This window comes from Psammomys obesus, unplaced genomic scaffold (assembly GCF_907164565.1).
Source record: "Psammomys obesus unplaced genomic scaffold, mPsaObe1.curated_primary_1811, whole genome shotgun sequence".
Taxonomy (NCBI): Eukaryota; Metazoa; Chordata; class Mammalia; order Rodentia; family Muridae; genus Psammomys; species Psammomys obesus.
The window spans coordinates 5,522,225-5,543,002 of NW_026596073.1; the positions used below are offsets into that span (position 1 = coordinate 5,522,225).

General features: G+C 45.2%; 1 protein-coding gene across 1 annotated transcript; it reads left to right on the forward strand.

Annotated features, from left to right (window-relative positions):
• The first annotated feature begins 3,470 nt into the window (after positions 1-3,470).
• Positions 3,471-5,584, forward strand: Phlda1 (pleckstrin homology like domain family A member 1). The gene is made up of 2 exons (XM_055625988.1): positions 3,471-4,666; positions 5,051-5,584. The coding sequence occupies exon 1, from the start codon at positions 3,486-3,488 to the stop codon at positions 4,638-4,640; it is 1,155 nt and encodes a 384-aa protein (XP_055481963.1). The 5' UTR covers positions 3,471-3,485; the 3' UTR covers positions 4,641-4,666; positions 5,051-5,584.
• The last annotated feature ends 15,194 nt before the right edge of the window (positions 5,585-20,778 follow it).

Sequence of the window (20,778 nt, forward strand, 5' to 3'; positions counted from 1 at the left end):
TGACACTGATCTAGTCTCCTAGCCTTTGAGGCTATCTTCTGAGATACGTGCTTGGTGCTTCCAGCATTATGGCGAGGTTGGTTGGTTGGTTGGAGCAGAATTGGTATGAATTGTGAAGGAGAACTTACAATGACAGTTAACAGCTGCTGTCATTTAGATTGAAGCGGCTTAAACAGTTACTTGGATGTTTAGTGAAATAGAACGTGTTAACCGCTGCTTTTATCTTTATTCAGAAAGTCATTGTGAAGGCCAGCATCACTGTGTAGACTGGGTTGGTCAGCTCACAGGTGGGACCTGCGCTTCCTTCAGTAGGGCTCGGATTAAAGACATGTTCTGCCCTGCCTGCTTCTGATAAGAATTTGATAGGAAGTAAGATTAGATGGGGAGGTGGTGGTTGGAGATTCTAGCTCCCTAGTGGAGTGCTTGCCCAGCCATACAAGGCACTACATCCCGTGCCCAGAAAAAGTCAGGGGTGGCACAAAGCTGGTCTGTGCACTGCTTGTCCCATACACAGAAGAGTGGGTGAGTGGCGAGTATGTGGGTGCTGTAAGGTGAGGTTCTATCTGCAGTCCTGTAACAGTTGAGAACAGTAAGCCTCCCTTGCTCTGAGGCAGTTGGTTGTGTTACACAAACTGGTCGCTAGGAGGCATCAGTTCACCAGCCAGTATTGCCAAAACTAGAACTAACTGAGAAGTCTATATTGAAAATTGACTAACTTAGAAATTTGGGGTTTTTTTTCCTCAAAACTAAGAAATGGCTGGGAAATCTTTGTTTTTATGAGTGTGGGACTATTTGTTTTAAACATTGACAGTTAACCTGACATTTTCATGGTGTAATTTTTAAAGAATTTGTATCTTTGGTCAGGTAGTGGGGGTGGCATGTGGGCCATGGCCTTCAAGGCCAGTGCCCTTAACCTCTGAATCATTTAATCAGTCCTTGTCAATGGGTTTTTTTAAACCTTTTCATTAGTTTTCCAGGCATTGGGATGCTGGTATATAAATGCCTCACAACATTACTCAAAAGACCTGTGGGATTCACTTTATATGGATTTCGGGAATAATGTGTTGTGGTTTATTTTAAAGATAGACCAAGTGCATAGTGGTATGGCATCTTGAATTGTACTTTTTAAAAAAATTAAACTGAAAAAACGCAAAACTGGAAGATAGTAGCTATTTTGGTAACATAGGGTAGATGGAGTTAGGATGGTGATGGATGGGGTAATGAGCTGTGGAGATAGTTTGAATAAAATAGGATCTAGCCAGATGTTGGTAGGGTGGAGTGGTGCAAGGTGGTTGTATTTAACACATTTGCAGTGTTAATATTTTTCAGTAGTTTTGAAAGTGACACTCAAACTGGAAAGGATTATGGCAGAACACAGCTTGTGCACAACTGGTCTGTAGCCCACACCACTTTGTTCCCCACTCTCACCTCATCTAAGAAGCTACCTGCACACTGAGTTATCCAGTACACAGATGCTGCATTCCTTCGTTCCCTGGAACTGTATGGATGCCAATAAGATGGGGTACTTGGAGTATGTAGTGAGTGTCCAGAGTAGATTTTGAAATGCAGTCCTAAAGCGCAGGGCTCTGCATAGAGAGAGGTACTGGGCCACAAGCCCTTACTAAACCAATTCCACCGGGGAAGTCATTAACTTTAGTCTCTTTCATTCTTTGGCAACGAATACTTGGATGTACTAGACAGATGAAATGATTGTTCTCAAAGGCAAGTTGAGTATGTAAAGGGAAGCGTTTTTTTATAATGACAATTTCCTGAAATGTGTTCCCTGACAATTTATCTTTGGGGTTTTTAGTTTAGATTTTTTTTTTTTTTTTTAAAGCCTGATATAGCCAGTTCATTGGGGGCGGTAACAGTGGCTATTTAAATGAACTGAGCAAGAGTTCCTCAATCTACAGAGTTCTGAAATTTAAATCTCCAATAATCAAACTAATTTTTGTCAATGAAAACTTACTAGCTTACCACAAAAATACAAATTGTGAAGTAACCGAAGGGAAATACGGAATTTTAAAATCTTTAGTCAGAATTAAGTGGTCACATTTGACATCTATGTTGGCTGGGCGTTTGTATGTCTAATAGAATAAATGTCCTTTTCTGGCAAACTGGATTATATGGATTATCTCTATGAATGTCTGTATCAGCTCTATATGAATGTATCAACTCTAGAACTATGGCTGTGTTGTCCTTTCCAGACAGGATGCCATTCTGTTAAAAAGATGGACAGCTGGTACTGCAGAAACTGGGGGTGGGCGTGGGGGAGGAATGAACAAGATGTTTAGTAATCGAAATTAGAAATCTACTCAGAGCATGGAGATAATCACATTCGAAATCTTTACACAGTTCTCTTGGTTTCAAGGACTCAGAATTAGTTTGGAACTAGTTCATATATATCATTTGGAACAATGTTCAAGAACCCTGTTTTAGAAAAGACATTTCTGTTACCTCTCATTGTTTGGGTTTCGTAGCGTGGCTCACAAGAAATTTGAGTAGTTTATCTTACACTTTGTTTGCATCCTTGACTCCCTCGCACTGTGGCAGCAGTCCTTGGCTGTCCAACAGACACGACCGTTTTGTCCTGTCCCTTTGTGAGAGTAGACTTAGAGGTTACTTTGCCAAACTGGAGGGTAGAACTCTTTTATTCTTAGTGGGAAGCAGCGTCTCTGAAATGTTTAGATGCAAAAAATGGAAGTAGAACCTTCCCAAAGTCAGATTCCAATAGGTGTCACATCCACAAAGGTCTGATCAAGAAAGAAACCTGAGGGGCTTAAAAATGGGTGATTTTGCAATTAAGTGCACCTCTTGACCCTGGTTCAATTCCCAGAACCCATGGTGGCTCACAACCTAAATTCCAGTTCAAGGGACCTGGTGACTTATGACCTGCGTTCCAATGCGTGGGCGCTCGCGTGCACGCGCATATACATCAGCTTTGGGTGGGGGGTGTGGGTGAGTCTGGCTCTCCCTGTGCCCTGTGGTGGAGAAAAGTCAAGATTATATCTGGAGTCCGCACTTCTTGCCCGGCCTCTACATCCAACTGGTAGCCTTACTGTTTTGACTTATCTAATTTTCTTCCGGAAGAACTACTGATTGAACAACAAAAAGTAGGAAGCACTCCAGGGCTTTGTTCCCGAGATGTTTACCTAGGCATCTCCGAGAGTCACCCGGCGCTCCGCCTGAGCTTCATCCCCTCTGGACCCGGCTCCCCGCAAACCCTAAGGCAGTCTCCCCAGGCAGCTGCTCCTCCCGGCTTCGGAGAGCCCACCCGCCAGGGCAGGGCGGGGCAGCGGGACGGCCTTTGGCGCCCTCTGGGCGTTGGCATTGGTCGCAGCCCGGCAGCCGCGGCCACCTCCGCGACCGCGTGGAGCCACCAGGAGTTTCCGGAGCCGGGCGCGCGGGCGGCCGTGGGCGGCGGGGGCGGAGCCAGGGGCGGGGGCGTGTCCGCGGCGGGCGGGCTCTGGGAAGGCCCCAAGTTAATGAGGCGAGCGCCGGCCGCCGAGCGCCTCTCGGAGCTGGGTTTTTCCCCGCGGCGCGGGCGCCAGGAGCCGCCTTTTCCGCTGGGTGTCACTCGGGGGTGGGGAGGGTGGCCCATTGAAAAGCGCCGCGAGGGGGCCCGGCCAGTGCCCTTCAGTGAGCGCTCGCGGGAGGACGGCGGAGAGCAGCCTGCTCGCGGCTCCGGGATCTTGTGGCGCTTCAGGACGCGGCTGTCCCTCTGCCGGGACCCCGAGCCGCCGCCGCCGCCGCCACTCTGTCTCCTGCGAGTCAGCCTCCTCTGCGCGCTCCGGGCGGGCGGCCGCGGAAGCCGCTGGGGCGAGGACGGCGCGCGGCTGCTACTGCTGCCCCCAGCCCCAGCGTCTGAAAACCTCAAGGCCGAGCGGAGCAGCTGCACCCCTTATGCCGGAAGGATGCTGGAGAGCAGCGGCTGCAAGGCGCTGAAGGAAGGAGTGCTGGAAAAGCGTAGCGACGGGCTGCTGCAGCTCTGGAAGAAAAAGTGCTGCATCCTCACCGAGGAAGGGCTACTGCTCATACCGCCCAAGCAGCTGCAACAGCAGCAGCAGCAGCCCGGGCAGGGGACAGCCGAACAGTCCCAACCTAGTGGCCCCGCCGTCGCCAGCCTTGAGCCACCGGTCAAGCTCAAGGAATTGCACTTTTCCAATATGAAGACTGTAGACTGCGTGGAGCGCAAGGGCAAGTATATGTACTTCACTGTGGTGATGGCAGAGGGCAAAGAGATCGACTTTCGATGCCCCCAGGACCAGGGCTGGAACGCGGAGATCACGTTGCAGATGGTGCAGTACAAAAATCGTCAGGCCATACTGGCGGTCAAGTCTACGAGGCAGAAGCAGCAGCACCTGGTCCAGCAGCAGCCTCCGCAAACGCAGCAGATCCAGCCCCAGCCCCAGCCCCAGCCGCAGATCCCGCCTCAACCTCAGCCCCAGCCGCAGATCCAGCCCCAGCCCCAGCCCCAACAGCTCCACTCCTACCCTCATCCCCACCCTCACCCGCACCCGCACCCACACCAGCACCCGCACCCGCACCCTCATCCACACCAACTCCAGCACGCGCACCAGCCTCCTCACTCGCAGCCGCACGGCCACCGGCTTCTCCGCAGCACCTCCAACTCTGCCTGAAGAGGGCGGCACCCGGGCCGCTCAAGGTAAGGTCCAGGCAGCTTGGGACACCTAGAAACGTGTTCGCATGGTTGTTGGGAAGAGTAGAAAGCTTGTTGACCGGTTCTGCTCTCCAGGCAAAGACGAAAAATCGTTTTAAATTTCTGGAGAGGCGGCAGGAAGATGGGGCAGGCTGGAGCTAATAGAGGGGGGAGGGAAGGGCAGGAGTTCCGCCAGGGAGCGGGCGCGGTGGCTAGGCCACCTTCCCACCACCGAGGTGGTCCCTGTTCAGTGCCCACTTAAACTGTGTGCCTCCACGCCAAGGTAACGACCTGCTGTCTTTCTAGACGCTGTACCCTTTGGAGCGGCCGGGAGGGAATTGGGTCTTGACTTGTGAGGCAGACATCTCACTCCGTGTCATTTCTTTCCAGGTTTTGAGGACTTCGGGAAGTGGCACGCGTGCGTTGCTGTTGTGTTCACCTGGGATCAAAATCAAGTCTCCCCACCCCGTGCCAGATCAAGTAGCTCGGACATCACCCGACTGACAACTTGCTCGCAGTTCCTCTTAGTTTTCTGCATAATCTTCACCACAGTGCAGGAAGCAATTTTGAGTCAAGATGACTTTATTTATGAACCTTCGGAAGGATCTTCTAACGCAGTGGACCTTGTAGGAGAAATTTATGTACTGTAATTTTATTTTTAATGTATTTTGGTTTATGATTATTTATTAGTTTTTTTTTATGCCTGTACTAAGACATTTCTGAATGTAGGCCACCCCCCCTCCCCCAATGAAACTTTATTTTCAGAAACCTATTTCCTAGTAAGCCCTAATCTTGGAGAAGAAAAAGGAACAGGTTGGTGGAGGGGGCAAACATAAAAACTGATTCATCCGTAGGGCACTCTCAGAAAGTCGACTCTTTCATTGTATTTGAAGAGGTTGAAATTAAATTCTGATATTACTTTCACGCTTTAAGGTCTGTTTCTTAGATATGTAGTGTGTGCAGGTTTGTTTTTTTTTTTTTTAAGCTAATGGGTCAGAATGCATAATTATGAAAATCTGGTGGTCAAGATTTTGCTTTTCTAAAAAGAAATCACTGAGAATGAGAGTGGATCTCAAAGTATTTCAAGACTATCCAGCTGAAAGCACAGTGAATGGCTTCATAAGGTGAGAGGCTCTGCTGGGCAGGGAGCTTGGAGCAACTGTGTGGGAAAGTTTAATGAATCCTTTGGGAGCTGAGAGCAGGGCTCAAGTGGTGGAGAGGGGCAGGCCCCAGGGAGTCTGATGTTTCAAATTTAAAATGTGTTGGGGGATCTTCACTTAACTCAATGGTATTTCCAGCCCTGTTCAGGATCCCATACCCTTCACCCAAACCTCTGCATACTCAGCTCAGCACGTTTTCTCAGCCTTGCGCTTTGTCGTAGTCGTACTCCGAAAATAATTTATAAATATTTTGAAGAACAAGGAGTCATAATACTTTTATTTCCTACTGAGAATAATACTGGGCAGAGAAATCAACTCTTTTTATTGCTCTTGGGGGGAGTAGTCCGGACCCTGCATGCTTTAGTTAAGTTGTTAAATTCCCCATCGGGATGGAATGACTTAAAGCTACTGTGTGTCAAGACCCTCTGGGGATCAACACAGGTCACATAGCAGATGTTTACATTAGATTCATAGCAAAATTACAGGTATGAGGTAGCAAAGAAAATAATTTTATGGTTGGGGGTCAGCACAATACGAGATTGAAAGGTCACTGTTAAGGAAGGCTGAGAACCACTGATCTACTGTCAGTAAGGAAACAAACTCTTGTTTTAACAGCAGCTGGTTCAGAATGCTGTGGGGGTGGAGGGAGAGGATGTGCTTTCAAAGGCAGAACAAACCTTCCACTGTGTAAAATCAAAGGGATGGTCGAGATTTACAAAGGCAGATGATGCTTCCGTGGAGAAGGAGTCCCAGATAATTGCTTCCAAGTGCCTGGCTTCAGCGTTAGCCCTGACACTTTCACAGTACCTTGGCTGGTATTTTTTACATATCCGAACTGGAATGCTGTTTTCAAGAAATGACATGTCTTTATTCAGCTCCTGTACAGGGACGGGATTCAGTGAGTTCGATGCTGCAATTTTTGAAGTCATAATTTAGTTGAAAAGATGCAGGGGGGAATAGAACTCAAAAACAAGGAAAACCTGGATGAATTCTCCCTGATAGCTTGCAGGGCTATCTAATTTGTAGTTGTGAAAATATTCTGCCAAGGGTTTAAAATATAGCATGTATATAGGACAGCCCCAAGTCATGTTGACACATTTCCCAGGTTTGATTTGGCTTCCTTGGAGCTATTTCTGTGCTTCTGATAGGATGCAACCACATAGCTTTATACATGCAGAGCATGCAAACCCAGTGAACCCACAGTTCTTTCCAGCTGCAGCATTTTCCTTCTGCATTTATGTATTATCAGGATAGTATAGTCCATACCAAATGACTTGAAAATTAAGATTGATGTAGGTTTTTTTTTAAAGACATGTCTATTGTTGCATTCTATATAGAGCTAGGTTATCACATTGCTGATAAATAAAAGCAACAACAATTAGAAGAAGAAGAAGAAGAAAAAAAAAAAAAAACATGCTCAAGCTCTGTCCCAGCTGCTTGAATATTTTCTTCCTTACAATAGCCATGGCTCTTGATAGGATCAACAGAGCTGTGATTTCTTGTCTTTTCATCGCCTTGTGTCTGTAGTGACTTGTTAAACTGAGCCTCTCCAAAGCTTCCTCTTGACATTAAACCGTGACATCTCAGAGACTGGAAAGATAAGTTTCTTGAGATTGTTTTAATACTCTGAAATTAGTATTTCCTTTCCAGAGAGAGGGGGCCAAGCACGCATGGCAAAACAAAGCACGAACTTGATGGCTTTATTCCACCTGTAAGAAAATGGTACAAACCATATAAGGCACCAGGAGCAAGAAAGATGGTTTCATCATGGAAAAGTCTGGAAATACTTTTACCCCAAGAAAGAGAGCAAAGGGGCAGGTCTCATTTAAAAACAAAACAAACAACACCACCAAAAAACCAAAAGTAGCCACCCTTGAAATAAACATGAAACAGAAAAATGAATGTCCCATCTGGAAATTGAACTTTTGTCCTCGAACTTGACTGGGCAGCCAGCCTCCCACACAGTCAGCTCAATAATTCAAATGAAAGAAGGAGTGATTCAGAACTTTTTAGTACACAGGAGGAGATTTCTTTGCCACACTGAGTGTTTCCTTTATTGGCTCTCATGTTTCCTGAGATGTTCAGTGACAGGTTGAGTTCCATGACATTTCTTGGTTGAAATCCTTTTGGATCTGCTCTGTTCCGAGGTCAGAGAATAAATGTGAATGAGGTCCTTTCAGAACGCACGTCTTTGTCAAACAAGCAAGGATTCTCTCATCCTGGATGAATAAAACCAAATTTCTCATTTCAGTTCATATATTTTTCTCCGGTGGGTATTAAAAGATTACCTTTTAAATGTAAACATTTTAGCAAGTCTGGCTGAAGTTGAAAGGCCCATGTTGGCTTCTTTTTTGGCTCCCAATCTCTTTTAAAAAAAGTTTTAAATCTGATACAGGCTAAATACTATCAGCCTGTCGGTTCAAATGTATCCCTTGTTTCAGTCCAGAGGGAAAGTGAGACACTTCTGCAGATGTTAACAACATCCTATTTAGGGCAGGATTAGGAGAAGGATCTAAATTTGAATGGATGCAGAGCGATTCCACAGAGGATAAAGCTGGGTATCTTGAGAGATCTGTGATATTTGTTTATTTCTTTCCATGTAACTGTCAAACTACCTGGGTTTTGCTTGATGAATACCTACCCTTAGCAGAATAAATTTTAAGTTAGGGAATTGTAGCTCTAGAATGACAGTTCTTAACCTGTGGGTCACAACCCCTTTGGGGGTGGAATGGCCCTTTAACAGGGTCACCTAAGACCATTGGAAAACACAGATACACTATGATTCATAACAGTAGTAAAATTGCAGTTACAAAGCAGCCGCAAAATAATGTTATGGTTGGGGGTCACCACAGCACCAGAAACTGTATGAAAGTGTTTCAGCATTAGGAAGGTTTAGAACCACTGATCTAGACATTGAGACAGAATCTCATGTAGCTCAGGCTGACCCCACACTTGTACCCGAGGATGACCTTGAACTTATGGTCCTTTTGCGCATACTTCTGAGGTGCTGGGGTCACAGGTGTGCACTGCCACATTTAGCTTATTCCATGCTGGAGAGCTAGCACAGGGCCTTGCACATCTTAGGCAAATACTCTCCCAACTGAAATACAATCACATCTCTAATTTTTCAGTTCTTGACCTAGTTTTTTTTAAAGATGATTTTTCTTTTTCTCTTTCTTTCTTTCTTTCTTTCTTTCTTTCTTTCTTTCTTTCTTTCTTTCTTTCTTTCTTTCTTTCTCCTTCCTTCCTTCTTTCTTTCTTTCTTCCTTCCTTTATCTCCAGTTTGAATAAGCAACCAATGGATAAGATTTGGTGCTAGAGATATCTGTGACTTTGTCAGCAAGTTCTTGAACAAAGAGACAAGAGGACATTCTTAGGCCTGGGAGTATAAGTGTCATGGTAGAATATTGACCTGGCGTATATAAAGCCCTGGTTTTAATTACTCTAAAAAGGAATTTTTCTCCAGTGAAGGAAAGATGTCTCATTTTTAGACAAATCCCCCTTAGTGCTCAGAAGCTGACCAGCTAGTGAGTGACTAGGATTACTCTTCTTTGTTTGAAGATAACTCTACTGGATGATTACTTTTGTGTGGTCAGCCCTGTAATTCAAGTCTTAGAATATGGAAGCACCAGCTCCCTAGAAGCAAGCACTGCCTCGTTGTTCCAAGTACTTCACACATACACAGTACTGAGCCTACAAGCAGGCTCAGAATTTGTATGACTAGGTTCATAGGAGTTATTTTTCATACTTTGACGATCCATTCCTTCTCAAAGAAAGTGTCTTTTGAGACGACTTACTAGTGTGTCTTGGAAGTCTTTAAAGCCTGGCATGTACACTGAGTTTCTAAAGAGCTTGGCTTATAAAGGCAATGGCCATTTTCAGATGAAAGGGGGCATTTTTGAGGTTAAGGTTAAATTTTTTTTTTTTTTTTAGACTGAGAACTTTGAATCTATAAATTTGTCACCTTTTATTTAGCTTTCCAATGCTCATTCTGTTGTGGGGTTTTACCCTGGGCTCACTAGCACACTCCTGTTCTTGGGAATGTGTTCTTTCTCAATAAGCCCTATTTCTACTTCTAAAGGAGGAGGAATGGAAGCAAATGCTAATGAATTCCAGATGAATTCTCTTTTCCCAGAAGACGAGAAACAGTCCCTGGAGAATTAGCTTGAAAGCAATTTTTGAGTCTTAAGTTTCTAGGAAGAGTGAAGCTTTGACAGGTATCAGACAGATATCTACAAAGCTTCCTGTTTGGAGTTAAAGGCTGCATGCCTCGGATCTCCATTAGCATCTAAATGCTTTCAAATATTAAAGGACTTTAAAGTAGATCTTTGAAGGCGCTGTTTTAAAAAAAAATTTAATTCTCTAGCGTAGTCTTAACATTGGCAGCTTTTTCTACTATGTTTTCCCGAAGAACTTGAATCAGAAGGTAAATTGCTGATGTAGAGAGGAAACTTCAAGGCTACATGAAATAAATGGATATAGGTCAGAGCCAGGATTGGAGTGTCATGGATTCAAGCCTCAGTTCTACCACTTAAGTGCTATGTAGATCTTGAATCGCTCAACCAAATGTTTGGTGAAATAGAATTAACGAAGTGCTTATCTTAGAGTTACAGAGATCTTTTGTGTTTAAAGTGCTTAGCAGGTGCCTAGCATCTGCAGGAAAGGAAGCTTCCTATATTTCAGGACAGATGCTGCAGGGTTGGAACTCATTACAGCCATGTGACTATGTAACATAGTACTGTAGAGCCGTGAAGTCCCTTTCCCGAGGTTGCAGCACTTCGCACTTGAAGGTAGGAATGACGGCACTGAACGTTTCGTTGTTGTCCGGACAGGAGCTCACTAGGTAGCCCAGACTGACCTTGAACTACCATTCCTTCTGCCTCTCCTCCTACATGCTGGGGTTTCAGGTGTAAGCTATCATGCCTGACTTTGAAAACAAGAGCAGAATAAATAAGTCCTAGTACTACATTAAAAGTTTCTTATCATGTGTATTTATCTATTGTGCAAAAGGAAGTGGGTGCAGCATGCATTGAGGGTCAAAGGACTATTTGTAGGGTCAGTTTTCTTCTTCCACAATGGAGGTCCCTGGGCGCCAACTCATGTCCTCAGGCCTATCAGCAAGAATCTCTAACTGGCCAGAACTATCAATTTAATGACTATTTTGATATTATCCTATGTCATCTGTATACTTATGTATTCCACAGTCTGTGATTTTATAATCAATAACACTCATTTCTATGACCTCTAGACCCCACCCAGATTGCCGGTTAGACAGAAGGCAGACACCTGGGCGTTTGTGCTATTGTGCTCCCCAGAATGGCCCTCACGGAATGTCACCTTGCCCGAGAACGTACAGCTTCCTTGGGTGCTGCCCATGTCTAGGAAGCAATGTACGGGAAAGGAAATTGGGCCCTGTTATCTTCAATCAACTCTAAAGAACCGGCCAGCCCCAGGTCCCCCTGCTGAACTGGCTGAGACCTACCTCTGCGCTGAGTTGGCACTGACATTCAACTCTGCCCATTGCAGCTTCCCTTGTCCCTTTAAAGGTGACATTCTCACAAACTCGGTGCCCCCCCCCCCCAACCTCTTAGAGACAACTGGTAATCTCAGAGCCTGTTTCTCAAAGCAGTCTGTGTATGTCTGCCACACCCACAGCTGGCTTGCTGCAGGCAGGCTGCTGTGGGTGTCGGGAAAGGAGCCTGTAATGTACATTAAGCCTGGATTCTAAAGTGCAGTCTTAACTTGGAATGGTTTTATTCTGCGGGAAACATTTAGCAATGCTTGGGTCCATTTCTGCTCTTCACAACTGGTCGGTGGACACCAACTATGCTGATGGCTGGTCTGCAGTGCACAGGCGTGCACTCCACAGCAAAGCATCTTTCCACCTCTGGCTTTTGCTTCCCAGCCGCTATGTGGATGCGTTTCTTTCACAGGCTTCCTCCCCCTGTAGCAGTTATTATAGGTCCAAAAGCAGGGAGGCCAGGCTACCATGGCCTAGACCCTTAACACACAAATCACACCTTTCTCCTCTTTGGTGGTTCAGGTCAGCAGTGAGGGACTAAGACGCTGGTAGTGCGTGTATCTTCAGCATAGCATTCCAGTGTGCTTCACCAACAACAGAAAAGGACTGTAGTGAAGTTAAGTGTCCTAGAACTCTAGCCTTCCTCATCTACAAAGCAAGCTGGGACCTGAGGACAAAAATTCCACTGTGCTATGTCTCTGGATAGAGTCAGACTCACTGCTTCTGAGACAGAAGCTCCCTGCCGGGCCATTCACCTGAAGCATCTGAGGTTTAGTTAAGACCCTGGAAACGGAAACTTAAAAAATGAGTGGGCGCGATCGTGTTGCATGCTCTCAAGCCCTGCCAAAGCCATTTACGATAGAGTGAGCCAACCCGTTCCTCAGTTCTTACGGACCACACATCTGCATCCTGCGCTTCCAAAGCCACCGAGCGAGGGCTTATTCAGCTAGTGCATAGACTGAAACAGGAAATGAGTCTCAAAGTTTCGAGGCTTTAATGATGTCACTGTTTTCTGCTGGCTTTCTCCCGGAGATGGGTTCATTCAGGTCAGTTCTGAAGCTAATTATTCACTGCTTGGGAAGGAGTCTGAGCTTTGCAACTTCTAGCCAGTTAGCCGGGAGTGAGGCTGGGATCACCGCTGACTCATCACCTCAGAAGGGCAGATCGGCTTCATGATTCACGCAGGGCAAAGAAGCTTCTCTCATTCTCTGTGTTTGTGTCTCTCTCTATGTCTCTCTGTCTGTCTCTCTGTCTCCCTGTTCTGTGAATCTTGGCTAAAGGCAGCAAATATTTAATTTTAATGATTCTTCCAAGTGACCCTAAATCCATAAATTTTGGTGTGTGTGTATGTGTTTTGAGGGTGTAATGTTCCACTCCCTACCCTCCAATAATTTTCATGGCTCAGAAAGACAGGCAGGACAGCTTTATGGTGTGAAATTGACATCCTGGAGCTAGGGAGCGGGTGAGAAGAGAGCTGGCTTTTTCAGAGGTTTGAGCACCTTGCTCTGAGGGTTGGTCCAACTCACTCTAAACATTCATTACAAAACAGGGGCCTGTTTTGTAGCAGAGGCGCGGGTCCTGTGTAATTTCCTGTGGTGAAATTTCAAAACTTGCTGGAGGGAACGGCTCTTCTCAGTAGGAGAACAAGTCAGTGACTCACTCCCAGACACCGACGGCAAGGGAGACTCATACAGTGGATGACACCGTACGAGCTGTGTGTGCAGCCACAAGAATGAATGTGGTACTTCTTAGGGCAAACAGGCTTAGAATGGAGTGATTGTGACTGTGGCTGGAGCCGAAGCCTGAGACTTGTGCCAGGGAGTACTGGGTGGCCTGAGTTTCATGACGGTCTCCACAGCTGGACCCTGGCTTGTATTTATGTCTTTCCTTGACCCACATAAACCATGAATTTGAAGTCAGAGCCACAGTTTTGACATTTTGGGAGTTGAGACAAAGCCTCGCCTAGCCCCCCTCCCTGTATAGAGGAGACAATGAAACGTGTCGGCACCAGCTCCCTCCCACCCAGGGCGGCAGTGAAAGTCAAAGACAGGGTAAGCACTTGAATGGGGCTCTCTTGGCTCTTAACATGTGGTCTCTGCCCTGCATCACCCTGTAAAGCTGGAGGGACAATTTATATAAATTGTAGGGGTAGAGAATAGCTTCCTGGTATCTCTTCCTCCAGCATCATGGGCATTTCAGGGATGGTGCTCGGGCCGTTAGGCTTGCAGGTGAGAGCCCTTCTTCTCTGAGCATGTGGCTGGTCTCACACTCACTCGCAGCTTTTAGACACATCTGTGAACTTCAGCATCCAGGTAAAGCGTCTTCACATCTTGTTCCTCCAGAGTACAGATATTTACTTTAATTTCACAAAGGGTCTTTACAAATATTGATTACTTAATTTAACAGTTTTTGCAGTGGTTTAGTCCTTTCCAATATAGTTTGCCAGGGTGAACGGAGACCTCCAACTTGGGGACAATCCACCAAAGAAACCAAAAGCATATTTTTTAATAGGCATATATTATTTGTTTAGTCAGCTAGTTATTTTTGGTTTCTCTATGTAGCTCTAGCTGTCCTAGAACTCACTCCGAAGACCAGGCTGGCCTCCAACTCAGAGATCCTCTTGCCTCTGCCTCTGAGTGCACCACTGCCTGACAAATAGCCATATTTTAAATGTGATTTTTAGGTTGTGCTCTTTAAATTTCTTTCCTTTGAAAACAATTTATTTAGAAACTGGGTTTTAAAAGCCATGAGGAATTTATCTTGTGACTTGCAAAAATACTCGGGGACTGTTTCAGTGCCGTTAGCCTCCCTCAGGTCTTGAAATTATCTGTGGAGTTTAAAAATGGTGAAATGCTTTGACTGTTTATTCTGTTACTTGAGGAGGGAGAGGGCCAGTTTTCCTTACTTCCCTGGCTTTCAGGCTTTGTTTTTGTGTTTTGTTTTGGTGACAGGGATTTAACTCAGAGTCTCCCCACATACCAGGAAAACACTCTACCACGGAGCTACATCCTCAAACAAAAAATGTTTGCTGAGCCTAACATCCCTAAGCATCTCTGTGAGATGCTCGGTCGTGTAGTGCTTATTGCTGCCCTTCTGAAGAACAAGACGAAAGCCGTCTGCATAGCGCCAGACCAAATCATTAACGGCACTTTCTTCAGCTGGGTAGCACAGCACATGCACTCGGGGCCCGAGGCAGGACAATCTCTGTGAGTTCCAAGCGAGCTGAGGCTACATAGTGAGACCCTGCCTTTAGCTGAAAAAAGAAAATGAAGGAAGCAGGGGGAGAAAAACAACAAAACCAACCCCTCTATTTAGGACATTAATAACCCCCAAATGACACATTTCCTCATTCCTTTGACTGAAGAGGTCAAGCTGGAGAAGAATTCAGAACTCAGAGATTATAAACAGCTGCTGAGAGTAGCTCACACCTTTAGGCCCAGCTCTTGGTGGGTGAAGGCAGGCAGATCTCTATGAGTTTGAGGCTAGCCTGGTCTACAAAGTGAGTTCCACAACAGCCAGGGCTACAGAGAGAAACCCTGTCTGGGGTCCCCTCTCTCTCTCCCCCAAATAAAAAATAGTAAAAAGGTGATGATAGTTCCCCAGTAAGTGCATATCTTTGAGTTTGCAATAGCCCACTGTTTAGTTCAAAATTATGGATGTGCTGCAGGCGATGCTGTATTTCCTCTGGCACAGAATGACCTTTCCTGGGGTTTCATTCACAGCACTTGGCTCCTTCCCTGAGTCACAACGCTTGTCACAAGGCAGCAGGTTGCCTGCTTGTTCTTACTGGAGTGACAACTGGGCCATGTGACAGGGGCAATGCTGACAGGCTCTCTCTCTGACAGCAGATTGTCAGCGTTCTTGACCCGGGCACTCCAAGAGCCTGGGAAAACACTTTGATTTCAATGTGGCTTTCAAACAGAATATCCAGCGAAACCAAATGACTGTAAAACAGGTCTGCGGGTCAGCTTTTGTGAAATTAGCTGGCTCTCAGTGTCCTCGAGCAACTAAGGGCTACGCCAGTGGCATAATCAGGGGGCATTCTTGTTGGTATGCATTTAACTTAACATGTATCATCAGTGTTTTTGTTTCGAACTTACCAGCTAGAAGTGGATACATGGAATTTCGTAAAAGACAATGTGTGTCTGGGAATTCAAAAGAGGGAAATAGAAGGTATGACATCGGAAGTGAGTGGGAGGACTCACATACTCACCCTCCAGAAACAGAGGAAGGGAAGGACTGCCAGCGGGCCTGGGAAGAAGATGTCCTCAACCCATGCTTTCCAAAGCACCCATGACATTGCCCTTTTGTCGGAGGGGGAAAAAAGCCTTTTCCTAGGATGTAAACTAAAGGCCTTGGTTGGTTTCCAAAAACTGTTTATGACAATTGTTTAGCGTTAGAAGACCAGGGAAGTGAAGAAACAAGAGCTTCCACAATCATCCAGTTGTATGCACTGATACAGATTTTAATGCAACCATTCGACTTCAATAACACCATTAAAAAGAATTCAACATTTTCCTGCCCTAACAGGAGTCACCGGAAAAGGAAATAAACACCGAGCTCTGTGGAGCTTTTTTTCTGTGTGCTTTTCTATAGACTCAAAATCCTTAAAAAATATTTGCCACTGCGCCCACCTATAATCCCAGCACCTGGGGAGGCAGAGGCAGGTGGATCTAGGGGAGTTCGAGGACAGCTTGGTTTACAAAGCAAGTCCACAACAGCCAAGGCTACACAGAGGAACCCTGTCTCGAAAAAACAAAAACAAACAAACAAACATTTGTGATTTGATTTGAATTGGAAAAGCTGCCACTCATTAGATTGCTGACGCCTGGATACTAACCCTCCAGTAAGAGACTAGATAATCGTATTTCATGTCTCTCCTGCTGCCCACCTGGCGGTTGCTTCAAGCAAAGCAGCAACAAAAAGTGCTCAGCCTCAGACAGTGCTCCATAAAGGAAGTAGGCAGTAATTATAAGGCTGTTGTAGACATTCGACAGGCTGCCTCAGTTGATGTCCCCCGTCTATTTTGTCAGACTCTTCATGATTTTATTCTAAATGTTTAATTTTCTGCAAAAGATTACATTTTATTTAAAAAAAAAACACACATTAACAGAACTGGTTGCCAAGCTCATATGAACAAAACAAAACAGACTATTAAAAAAACCAGGGAATATAAAACTCTAAATATTGGAATATTTCTTTGTTCTTATTTTCAATGCTTGATTAAGTATGACCTCATGCAGTACAGTTAACCAATAAATAATAAATAAATAAAAGATTCTTTCATGTAGGATTCTTTTCTGTAGGACACAGTGGATGTGAGATATATTACAGATATATTCTTTTGCTTCTTGACAATAGCCATTTACTCACATTTATCATTAACATATTAAAGTGTTAGCCACCTTTATCACTGCTTTGTCAAAATACCCAACAAAAGTGACTTTTTTGTTGTTGCTGTTTTTGTTTGTTTGTTTGTTTGTTTGTTTGTTTTCCCTGAGGCAGGGTTTCTCTGTGTCCTGGACTCACTTTGTAAACCATTGTGGCCTCAAACTCACAGCAATCGGCCTCCCTCTGCCTCCTTGAGTGCTGGGATTACAGGCTTGAGCCTCCACACCCACCTGACAGAAAGCAATTTACTGAAGGAAAAGGGAAGGCTTTATTTGGGTGCATGGTGTGAGGTGATAGTTCGCCACGGCAGGAAGAGTGGGGCAGCAGCAGCCGCCAGAGGCAGTGAACCACACTGCATCCTCAGGCAGGAATAAGGAAGACAAGGAGGCCAGTGCAGGTGCAGGTGTTCAGCTCACTTCCACTTAGTCTGGACTGCAGTCATGGGGTAGGGCCACCCACACTCAAGGCTGGTCTTCCCTCCTCAGCTAAAGCCTCCCTGGAAACACCCTCACAGACACACCTAGAGGTGTGATTCCCAGGTGACTCCAAATCCAGTCAGTTGATGTGAAGGTGAAGCAAAGCATTTTATATATATATGTAAATATACATATACATATGTATATATATACACATATGTATATATATGTACATATACATATATATACATATATATGTATATGTTATCATGTTGTATGCCTTGACTATACACAACATTTATTTAAAATGTATTTAATAATAAAAAAAAATGTTGTGGAAGCCAGGCAGCGGTGGAGCACACTTGTAATTCTAGCACTTGAGGCAGAGGCAGGCCTTGTCTACAAAGCCAGTACAGAACAGCTGAGGCAATACAGAAAGACCCTGTCTCAGAAAACAAAAACTAAAACAAAATAATAATAATAATAATAATAAATAAAACTGTTGTGGAATGAACCCTGGATTCTATATGACTCTGCACATGTGATCACTTCTGTAACTTTAATTTTGTTGTCTTTAAGGATGTGCCATGTCGCTGGATTGATGGTTCAGAGGTTAAGAGCACCGAATGCTCTTCCAGAGGACTTGGGTTCAATTCCCAGCACCCATAAGGCCATCGCTCACGACTGTCTGTAACTCCAAGATCTGACACCCTCACACAGACATACATGCAGGCTAAATACAAATGAACATAAATAAAAATTGAAAATATTTTAAAAAAAGATGTGTCATTTGTCTCCATTATCTATACTACACTTGTATACACTTCTCAGCCCTTTCTATATTTCTGTATACACTTGTCAGACCTTTCTTTAGAATGATCACCAACTTGGAGGATCTGGGTTCAAATGTTAGCATTGTCTCTCATTGTGCAATTTTGTACAAAGGAAAGTGGCTCAGTTTCCTTTGAAAATGGTAACAAAGAAGATGGGTAACAAAGTCTGTCCTAGATAGGTAATCCGAGGCTAAAGTAGATAGATACCCTATATGAAAGCACTTTCCATCGTAGTAAATGGCAGAGGGATGTGACCAATAAATGAGCTGTCAAACCATTGTTGAGCTTCCCTTCCTAATCTTAACACTGGAATATCTACTTTATATCCAAGTGACAGAGAGGGTATTTGTTTTATTTTGTTGTTTCATAATTTCCCTTTGTATCAGGAGAGAAAAGGAATTTACATTTGCCCATACCCTTATGTCAAACCAACAAACCTGAAATATGGTCTTTTTAATTTGTCTGGCAAGCTTAATATGCCCCAGAGGTTTTTTTTTTTTTTTTTTTTTTTTCTGCCAGAAGCCTGTCTTCATCCAGGCAGAATGTCTAGGGAGTGTGTTTCTCCTGGATGCATTCAACATCACCCATTTCATTACATCTGTATTTTAATCTCCAGAGTCACAAGGCTGCAGAAACCCCAACCATTTGTAAACCTTGTCCTTTGTCCTCTCCTCCCCTTAGGAAACAAGCTGCTTTCTGGGGTTTGGTTGGTTTGTGTCCTAAGGACCCATAAGCTTGCAATGCACCTGTGCAATGACAACTCCTGTTCTGAGTGGTAGGATCTGGCTGAGAACGGAGAGTCCAATTACTCAATGTCCTGGTTAGTTTTTGTTTGTTTGGTTTGTTTTTGTTTGCTTGTTGGTTGGTCTGTTTGTTTTCGGCACAAGCTAGAGTTAGTTATCTGGGAAGAGGGACCTCACTTGAGAAAAATGTCTCAGATTGCCTATGGGCAAGACGGTAGAGCATTTTCTTGCTCCATGATTGATGTGGGCGGGTCCAGCCCAGTCTGGTCCATTGCTGTATGAGAAAGCAAAAACTGAGTAAGCCAGGAGGAGCAAGCCAGTAAACAGCACCCCTCCATGGCCTGTGCATCAGCTCCTGCCTCCAGGTTCCTGGAGAGTTCCGGCCTTGCCCTCCCTTCATTCACGAGGCACTGTGATTGCTTTTGTTCCTGTTTTATCACAGCTGTAGAAAGCAAACTAAACCACTCAGCAGGGCTGAAATGTATTCTAATGTTGTCTAGAATTATTTTCCACACCATGTCCCAGAGTAAAAAAAAAAAAAAAAAGGTGGTTCTAAATGGCTTGATTTAGGCAGACAGTGGGTTACAGTTGGATCTCCTATTACCAGAGCATTCTCTGAAAAGTGTTTTACTTCAATGTGGAACTGGAGAAAGTGAACAGTTGTGGAAATAATAATGAAACTTTGGCATCATCCATTATTGTTTTCTGTAACACTTCATGCCAGGCTCTCCAGGTAGGTTTGCTCTTTCTATAGAGTCTGCCCAGCAGCAGAGGGTAGTGATACCATACAGCAGCAACAGAAGCAGCTGAGCAGCCCTGGAAGGCCGGCTCCTCTAGGCCGGAGGCTGACTAGATTCCTACCGCCTTGGGGACAGAATGGGAGCGGATGGGTGCTAAGTGTGGAGCCATTGGTCGACTTGGAAGCTGCTGAACCCCATTCCCAGAATGCCTCTTCACACATACGTGGAGATGGGTCTGTTTCAGAGGCATCTTTCCCTTCGTGTGACGATTGGGTCGCAAGGCAAATGGGAAAACAGGAAAACTTACGTTTCATTTCACATTCGTTCAAGAACACATGCCTTTATAAGGAGTGGAATTCTTCAAGGACTCTCATTCTTCCAGGGCACTGCCTGGGGAATTCATGACCACATCACCCCGGCCCAATGCCCCTTACTGTCTGATTCTGGACCTGACCTTTTCTAATTGAGGAAAATGAGTGAATCGTTTCTAAGTCCCATCGGGCGAGAGTAAGACCACTACCACAGTTTTTGAGCCAAATTTGAAGCAAGCTTTATTACATAGTGGGTAGGATGATAGAGACTGGCCAGGCCCACATCCAGGATTCCCGCTGTACTGGCCACAAATTATGTTGGCCAGAGGCTTACAAAGGCAAAACCCACAGGGCTATGCACATCGTACCTACACAGCTTCCCGCCTATGCGTGATCAAGTACATCCGGTTCAGCTGGGACTACCAAGCTTGTTTCCCGAAGCAGAAGCACGGGACTTGTTAGCCAATGAACAACAGCTCCCAGCATTCCAGGAAGCTAGCTGTCCTTGGGCAAGTGGGACTTACAGGTGAGAGGGATCTTTGTTTTACATATCTCTTCAGCACAGTAATTTAAACTTAAAGCAACGTTAGCCATCGCACATGCTACGTGAGGCAGACAGATGCAGGACTGCCCAGCCAACGGATGAGGGGAGCCTGTGCACCTACGTGGGCAGAAAGAGCTAGACGTCTCAGCAGTGGCATGAGGACCAAAGAGTTCGCTAACTTCCTACTCAGCTGAGGCCAGCCTTGTCTATACAGCAAGCTTCGTCCAGCCAGTGCCACGGAGAGAGCTCTCCCCAAGGTGGTGGCTACAATCTGATTCCACTGCACCTGGGGAGGGGCCTTATTCCCAGGGCAGATACTGTGCTGAGACCCGGGGTTGGACCAGTAGAGGGGGTCCTCTCCTCTCCTCCCCACCCCAGCTTTTCTCTTCCTTTTTTCCAGAGACTGCAGGCAGAGCCTTCAAACTCCCTCCGAGTCAGCAGAAAGAGAGCTCCAGAAGG